Source organism: Mauremys reevesii, linkage group 14, assembly GCF_016161935.1.
Source record: "Mauremys reevesii isolate NIE-2019 linkage group 14, ASM1616193v1, whole genome shotgun sequence".
Lineage (NCBI taxonomy): Eukaryota > Metazoa > Chordata > Testudines > Geoemydidae > Mauremys > Mauremys reevesii.
In genome coordinates, this window is record NC_052636.1 from 15,826,073 (window position 1) to 15,834,728 (window position 8,656).

Genomic DNA, 8,656 nt, shown 5'->3' on the forward strand with positions numbered 1-8,656 from the left:
GCTGACATCAGCCCTGCGGCGGGGGGAAATCCTGGGGGGGTCATCGGGGGGGACAGCGGTTTCAGCCATGACAGAGGGGTGGGGCAGATCGGTGGGGGGGGGCGTGATGCTCCCTTGGGGGGAAATCCCTCAAAGTTCATAGCCCCCCCCCCGCTCCCTCTGGACCCTGTGTCCCCCTGCCCCTGGGCTGGGACACCCAGAGCCCCCACAGACACATGCACACGGGACACCCAGCCACACACACAGAGACACCCAGCCACACACACACACACACACAGAGACACCCAGCCACACACACACACACGGAGACACCCAGACCCACACCCACACACACACACACACACACACACACACACACACACACACACACACACACAGACACCCACCCACACACACACACACACAGAGACACCCAGCCACACACACACACACGGAGACACCCAGTCCCCCCCCCACACACACACAGAGACACCCAGCCCCACACACAGGCACACGGAGACACCCCGCCACCCACACACACACACGGACACACCCAGCCCCAAACACACACACACGGAGACACCCAGTCCCCCCACACACACACACGGAGACACCCAGCCACACACACAGGCACACAGAGACACCCAGCCACACACACACACACACACACACAGAGACACCCAGCCACAAACACACACACACACACACAGAGACACCCAGCCACACACACAGAGAGACACCCAGCCACACACAAACACACACACACACACACACAGACACCCAGCCACACGCACGCACACACAGAGACACCCAGCCACAAACAAACACACACACACACACAGACACCCAGCCACAAACACACACACACACACACACAGAGACACCCAGCCACACGCACACACACACACAGAGACACCCAGCCACACACACACACAGACACCCTGCCACACACATGCACACGGAGACACCCAGCCACACACACACACACGGAGACACTCAACCACACACATGCACACGCACACAGAGACACCCAGCCACACACACACACAGACACCCTGCCACACACATGCACACGCACACTGAGACACCCAGCCACACACACACACACAGGCCTGTCTGACACACACCTCCACACCCAAGTTCACATGCTGAGAACATCCTCCCTGTAGAAACAAACGTCCACCCCCCCACATAGAACCTCCACAGGCAGACACTGCATCTGCCCCAGTGCACACCCGTCACACACACGGCTTTCTGATACACACACACACACCCTGTGAGACATGACCTGTCTGACACACTCTGCCAAAACAGGCCTGTCTCACATGTACACACACTGCCGAGACAGGCCTGTCTGACGCACACCCTGCCAAAACAGGCCTGTCTGACACACACACACACACACACACACACACAGCCTGCCAAGACAGGCTTTTTGTTTATTTTGTTCCAGTTTCCCTGTGGCAACGTCCCCAGCTCTTCCCCCCGCCCCCCCGCAGCGTAGCACTGGCACGGGCACCACTGGCCAGACCTGGCAGCAAGGGGGGATATGCACTGGGGGGGTGACAGGAGGGGGCGCTGTGCCCGAGGGGGTCACTGTGCACTGGGGGCAGTAACCAGGCCTCCGGCCCCCTTTACCTGGGGGTACCGCACTCCCCTGGTGAGGGGGGGCGCCGGGGGCCCACGGTGAGCCCCTCGGGACACAGAGCCACGCCTGCCGTCTGGGGCCCCTGACACCACCAGCCCCCAGGGAGGGGAGTGGGGACAGGACAGGAACTCCAACCGCCCCCCCGCCTCTGCCCCCCCTCCACGAGGGCAGGCGCTAGGACCGGGGACTGCAGCCGGGGAGGAGTGTGCCCACCCCCGCCGCAAAGGGAGGAGGAGGCGGGGTGCGGAGGGATGAGTTCATCCCGGCTTCCTGCGCCCTGGGCGCACGGGGAGCGCATATAAGGCGGCGGGACCCGGGTGCTCGGCACAAACCTCCGGGGCCCGGCACGTCTCCAGGTGAGGACAGCGGCTGGGGGGCGCGGCCACCCACCCACCCACCGGGGGGCCGGGCTCTGGGTTCCCTGGAGCCGGCCCGGGGAGCGCCCCCTTGGAGAGCCCCTGCTTCGGGGTGGCCAGGCTGGAATCGGCCCGGGCTCGGGGAGGGAGCTGCCCCATTGCAGCGGGGGGCTTAGGGGGAGCCATGGGCTGCTTGTAGCGGGGCTGGTAGAGATGCCACTGGGCGCTGCTCTTCCACCCCGGCTCTGGGAGGGGAGCGGGGGCTGGGAGCCAGGACTCCTGGGTTCTCTCCCCGGCTCTGGGAGGGGAGTGGGGGCTGGAGGGTCAGAGCAGGGGGTGGGCTGGGAGCCAGGACTCCTGGGTTCTCTCCCCGGCTCTGGGAGGGGAGTGGGGGCTGGTGGGTTACAGCAGGGGGGCTGGGAGCCAGGACTCCTGGGTTCTCTCCCCGGCTCTGGGAGGGGAGTGGGGGCTGGTGGGTTAGAGCAGGGGGGGCTGGGAGCCAGGACTCCTGGGTTCTCTCCCCGGCTCTGGGAGGGGCGTGGGGGCTGGTGTGTTACCGCAGGGGGGGCCGGGAGCCAGGACTCCTGGGTTCTCTCCCCGGCTCTGGGAGGGGAGTGGGGGCTGGTGGGTTGGAGCAGGGATGCTGGAAGCCAGGACTCCTGGGTTCTCTCCCCGGCTCTGGGAGGGGAGTGGGGGCTGGTGGGTTAGAGCGGGGGTGGGGGTTGCTGGGAGCCCGGACTCCTGGGTTCTTTTCTAACTCTTCCTGCCTTCTCCCTCTAGGATGCAGCTCCCACTAGTGGTTCTGTCCGGCATGGCCCTCCTGTGCGTGGCCGACCCTCTGCGCCACCCCACCGGCTCCCGCATAGCCCAACTCTCTGCCAACTTTGGGGTGAAGGTTTTCCAGGAGGTGGCCAAGGCGTCCCCAGATCGTAACGTGGCCTTCTCCCCTTTCGGGGTGGCCTCTGTACTGGCCATGCTGCAGATGGCGGCCGCCGGGGAGAGCCGGAGTCAGATCAAGGCAGCCATGGAGTATGGGGTCAATGGTAAGGGGCTGGAGAGGGGGCGCTCACCCCAACAGTCACTGCTGGGTGGGCCCCTGTGTTGCCAGCCGCCCCGCCCCAGAGGTGGCTGCATCTCAGCGCCGGGCGAGGGGTCCCTGGGTAACCGGCCGCCCCGCCCCAGAGGTGGCTGCATCTCAGCGCCGGGCGAGGTCCCCGGTAACCGCCGCCCGCCCCAGAGGTGGCTGCATCTCAGCGCCGAGTGAGGGCTCCCCGGGTAACCGGCCGCCCCGCCCCAAAGGTGGCTGCATCTCAGCGCCGGGCGAGGGGTCCCCGGGTAACCAGCCGCCCCGCCCCAGAGGTGGCTGCATCTCAGCGCCGGGCGAGGGGTCCCCGGGTAACCGGCCGCCCCGCCCCAGAGGTGGGCGCATCTCAGCGCCGGGCGAGGGGTCCCTGGGTAACCGGCCGCCCCGCCCCAGAGGTGGCTGCATCTCAGCGCCGGGCGAGGGGTCCCCGGGTAACCGGCCGCCCCGCCCCAGAGGTGGCTGCATCTCAGCGCCGGGCGAGGGGTCCCCGGGTAACCGGCCGCCCCGCCCCAGAGGTGGCTGCATCTCAGCGCCGGGCGAGGGGTCCCCGGGTAACCGGCCGCCCCGCCCCAGAGGTGGCTGCATCTCAGCGCCGGGTGAGGGGTCCCCGGGTAACCGGCCGCCCCGCCCCAGAGGTGGCTGCGTCTCAGCGCCAGGCGAGGGGTCCCTGGGTAACCAGCCGCCCCGCCCCAGAGGTGGCTGCATCTCAGCCCCAGGCGAGGGGTCCCCGGGTAACCCACTGCCCGGCCCCGTCTCCACCCTGGGCAAGGGACCCGTCATAGCATTAACCCTCCGTTGCCCTGACAAGCCGTGCCTCCCCTGCAGAGCGGGGCATCCCCCAGGCGCTGCGTTGGCTGCGCAAGGAGCTGACGTCCCCGAAGAACCAGGACAGGGTGGACGTTGCCGACGCGCTCTTCGTGCAGCGGGACCTGGGGCTGGCGCCCGGGTTCATGAAGACGTTCGCCCGCGCCTTCCGCCAGACCGTCAAACAGGTCAACTTCACGGAGGGCGAGCGCGCTCGCTCCATCATCAACAGCTGGGTCAAGGACAGCACCCACGGTGAGCAGCTGGGACGCCTGGGTTCTCGGGGACGGGAGGGGGCGCTGGTGGGTCGGAGCAGGGGGTGCCGGGAGCCAGGACTCCTGGGTTCTCTCCCCGGCGCTGGGAGGGGAGTGGGGGCTGGTGGGTCAGAGCAGGGTGGGGCTGGGAGCCAGGACTCCTGGGTTCTCTCCCCGGCGCTGGGAGGGGAGGCGGGCCTGGAGGGTATAGCCGGGGGCGGGTGGAGCCAGGACTCCGGGCTTGTGTCCCCGGCGCTGGGAGGGGAGTGGGGGCTGGTGGGTCGAGCAGGGGCTGGGAGCCAGGACTCCTGGGTGCCCTCCTGGCGCTGGGAGGAGTGGGGCTGGTGGGTCAGAGCAGGGGGCTGGGAGCCAGGACTCGGGTGCCTCCCTGGCGCTGGGAGGAGTGGGGCTGGTGGGTCAGAGCAGGGGGCTGGGAGCCAGGACTCGGGTTCTCCCGGCTCTGGGAGAGGAGTGGGGCTGGTGGGTCAGAGCAGGGGCTGGGAGCCAGGACTCGGGTGCCCTCCTGGCGCTGGGAGGAGTGGGGGCTGGTGGGTCAGAGCAGGGGGGGCTGGAGCCAGGACTCCTGGGTTCTCTCCCCGGCTCTGGGAGAGGAGTGGGGGCTGGTGGGTCAGAGCAGGGGGGGCTGGGAGCCAGGACTCCGGGGTTCCATTGCCCTCTGACCCCCCCCATGGTTGCAGGGATGATCAGTGACTTCCTGGGGCCGGGCACCGTGGACGAGCTGACCCGCCTGGTGCTGGTGAACGCTGTGTATTTCAAGGGGCTCTGGAAGCTGCCCTTCCCGGAGGCGGACACGCGCCAGCGCGTCTTCCACAAGTCGGACGGCAGCCGGGTGGTGGTGCCCATGATGGAGCAGACGGCCAAGTTCAACTACGGTCAGTGGCGCCCCCTGCTGGGGTGGGTGGGGAGGGCAGTTGGCGGGTCTCCAGCTCTCTCCCTCCGCTCCCCAAGGAAGGGGGAAGAACCCCACATACCCCCCAGCCCGGGGCCGGGCCTGCCCTGCTAACCCCGGCTCTCCCTGCTCCCCCCAGGCGAGTTCTTCACCCCGGAGCGAGTGGACTACGACGTGGTGGAGCTGCCGTACCACGGGGACACGCTCAGCATGCTCATCGCCGCCCCCTACCGCCGAGAGGTGCCCCTGGCCACCCTCACCCGGCTCCTCGACGCCCGGCTGCTCGGCGAGTGGAAGGCCAACATGACCCAAGTGCCCCGGCAGCTCGTGCTTCCCAAGTGAGAAACACCCCCCACCCTTGTCCTCAAGCCAGGACTCCTGGGTTCTCCCCTCGGCTCTGGGAGGGAAGTGGGGGCTGGTGGTTAGAGCAGGGGGGGGCTGGGAGCCAGGACTCCTGGGTTCTCCCCTCGGCTGTGGGCGGGGTGTGGGGGCTGGTGGGTTGGAGCCGGGGGGCTGGGAGCCAGGACTCCTGGGTTCTCCCCTCGGCTCTGGGAGGGAAGTGGGGGCTGGTGGTTAGAGCAGGGGGGGGCTGGGAGCCAGGACTCCTGGGTTCTCTCCCCGGCGCTGGGAGGGGAGTGGGGACTGGTGGGTTAGAGCAGCGGGGCTGGGAGCCAGGACTCCTGGGTTCTCCCCGGCTCTGGGAGGGGAGTGGGGGCTGGTGGGTCAGAGCAGGGCGGACTGGGAGCCAGGACTCCTGGGTTCGCTCCCAGGCTCTGGGAGGGGAGTGGGGGCTGGTGGGTTAGAACAGGGGAGGCTGGGAGCCAGGACTCCTGGGTTCTCCCCTCGGCTCTGGGAGGGGAGTGGGGGCTGGTGGGTTAGAGCAGGGGGGCTGGGAGCCAGGACTCCTGGGTTCTATTTCTGCAGCAGGGCGCTCGATGAAGCCCTGGCGCTGCTGTCGTACTTCATGGGGTTTTCTGTGCCCACACGCCGGGGCAGACACCGGGGGGCTGCAGCTGTTCCCCCCCCACACACACACACACTTTCTCCTGGTGCTGAGTCCCTTCTTCGCCCCCCCCTTACAGGTTCTCCCTGGAGAGCGAATCCGACCTGCGCCGGCCCCTGCAGCAGCTGGGCGTGAGGGACGTCTTCAGCCCCGGCGCCGCGGACTTCAGCAGCCTCTCAGGTGAGGCCCTCGCCCCTGCGGCCGCTCCGTCCCCTTCCTGCCTGGGCTCCGTCTCTCGGCTGCTGGGCGCGGGGGACCCCCGGCTCACGGCTCTCTCTCTCTCTGTCTCTCTCCCAGCCGAGGAGTCGCTGTACGTGGCGCAGGCCCTGCAGAAGGTGAAGATCGAGGTGAATGAGAGCGGCACCAAAGCCTCCTCCGCCACAGGTGAGCAGGTCGGGGTGCACCGGGGGCTGGCCGGGGAGCTCCCCCTCCCGCGGCTTTGCCTGAGCTGGCTGGCCAGTGGGTGCAGCAGGGCCTAGACGGAAAACCCCTCTAGTCTGCCAGGCCCCATCTCGCAGGTCTGTGAGCGGGACAGCCCGGCTGACTCCCTGTTCCTCTCCTCCAGCTGCCATAGTCTACGCCCGGATGTCGCCCCTGGAGATCATCATGGACCGGCCCTTCCTCTTCGTGGTGCGGCACAACCCCACAGGTGAGGATCAGCCCCGTGTCCTAAACAGCTGGACTCCCCTCCCATCCCTTCCCAGAGCCGGGGAGAGAACCCAGGAGTCCTGGCTCCCAGCCCCCCTGCTCTAACCACCAGCCTCCCCTCCCAGAGCCAGGGAGAGAACCCAGGAGTCCTGGCTCCCAGTCCCCCTGCTCTGACCCACCAGCCCCTGCTCCCCTCCCAGAGCCGGGGAGAGAACCCAGGAGTCCTGGCTCCCAGCCCCCCTGCTCTGACCCACCAGCCCCCGCTCCCCTCCCACAGCCGGGGAGAGAACCCAGGAGTCCTGGCTCCCAGCCCCCCTGCTGTAACCCACCAGCCCCTGCTCCCGTCCCAGAGCCAGGGAGAGAACCCAGGAGTCCTGGCTCCCAGGACCCCCTGCTCTAACCCACCAGCCCCCACTCCGCTCCCAGAGCCGGGGAGAACCCAGCCCAGAATGAGGAATCACAGCGGGGGCTCCGCCATGGGGCCCATCCACCCTGGCACCCTGCGTCCTGTCCCAGCTGTCAGAGGACCTGCACCCTTTGGCCTATGGGGAGGAAAGGAGAGAGCAGTGGGGGGGGCAGGGTTGGGAGGGGGCCAGCTGTGACCATCCTGACTTCCCCCACCCACTCACCCCCTGTTCTCTGCCCCCCAGGTGCCATCCTCTTCATGGGACAGGTGATGGAGCCCTGAGCACGGGGAACCCCCCGTGCTGGGAGCAGACTGGAAAGCGAGGCCATCTCGGGGGGCACCCCCACTCCCTGGCTGAGGAGGAGATGCCTGTTCTGTTCAGTTTGACTCTCTGGGTCCCCCCCCACGCTCCCCCGGATTTCAGGGCAGCAAGCCCCCAGCGGTGGGGCCCTGTCTGACAGCAGTCGCTGGGCTGTCCCAGGCATGCTGTCATCCTGCGGGGCCCAGCCTGGGGGTCCCATCTGCCCCCCAGCGACTCAGTTTCCCTGGTCCTACCGTGCCTGGGCCCTGGGACTAGCACGGATTCTAATGGATTTACACTGGAGGCTGCTACCTCACCCCCTCCTCTGGGGGTGTCAGGAACCCTGTTCCCGCTCAGAGGGCTGGGCATGAATGTATGGGAGAGTAATATATTGCAGAGGAGATAATATATTCCTAGCTTTGTTCGCGGTTGAGGGGCCTGCGTGGGGTGGGGGGGAGAGGCTGGCACCCCAAAGCTTTAAGCTTTGCTTCACGGGGGAAGCACAAACTCCCCATTTCTCCCCCCAAGAGCTCGGCGTGAGCCACGGCGGGCGAGCAGGCGGGCAGGGGGCCCTCCTCTGGGCTTGTCACTCCCCCACCGCGCAGGAAGCTGGGTGAAGCAATCGTCACGTGTGGCCGGCAGATAAGGGCCGGCGGTGAGTCATCCTCACCAGCCGCATGCAGCCCCCCAAAAAAACTCAGCAGCTGTTTAAAAATAACTGAGGTGATTGGCCTTGGCCAGTCACGTTTTCCCACCCCTCACCGCCAGCGGCTTCCTCATCGGTGTGAAACCAACAGCCTGCAGGGTGGGGATTTAAATACCCCCCCACCAGCCCCACGCATCCCGCTCAGCAGTGCCTTAAAGGGACGTCCCTTTCCCTATACCCCCTCTGGGGCCTGGGGTGCGTGGGGACCCCCTCTCCCCTTTGCAGTGAGGCAGGGTTTCTGCACTTTGGCAGTGAGTTGCATGGGATGTAGGTGCGTCTATGGATTTTTTTTTAATTGAATGGTTTTTATTCCACTTTTGATATGTAAGAAAAGCAATAAAAATCTCTATGGAAACAGTGTCTGTTTGGTACGACCCTGGCCTCACTCGCTACCCGCCCCAGCTCCGTATCCCTGGCCCTGGCACCCTCCGTTCTCCAGATCCACACGCCGGCACCCGTGCTGCACCCTGAGCCCGCTGGCTGTGGGAAAGGGCCTGGGGTGGGGGGCACAGCCTGTAGTGGGGTCTGATAAATGGGTTGTAAGGTCAGCCCTGCAT

The 8,656-nt window shown here is 67.0% G+C and overlaps 1 protein-coding gene across 2 annotated transcripts; it reads left to right on the forward strand.

Annotated features, from left to right (window-relative positions):
• The first annotated feature begins 1,849 nt into the window (after positions 1-1,849).
• SERPINE1 (serpin family E member 1) lies at positions 1,850-8,491 on the forward strand. Of its 2 annotated transcripts, XM_039499562.1 has the most exons (9): positions 1,850-1,983; positions 2,764-3,026; positions 3,893-4,126; positions 4,824-5,018; positions 5,175-5,373; positions 6,118-6,218; positions 6,336-6,422; positions 6,604-6,687; positions 7,337-8,491. In XM_039499562.1, exons 2-9 carry the CDS (start codon positions 2,765-2,767, stop codon positions 7,372-7,374), a joined length of 1,200 nt encoding a protein of 399 aa, XP_039355496.1. In that variant the 5' UTR covers positions 1,850-1,983; position 2,764; the 3' UTR covers positions 7,375-8,491. The 2 variants fall into 2 exon arrangements, with proteins under 2 accessions (XP_039355496.1, XP_039355495.1); XM_039499561.1 differs by lacking the exon at positions 1,850-1,983 and having other exon boundaries at positions 2,763-3,026.
• Positions 8,492-8,656: the final 165 nt, after the last annotated feature.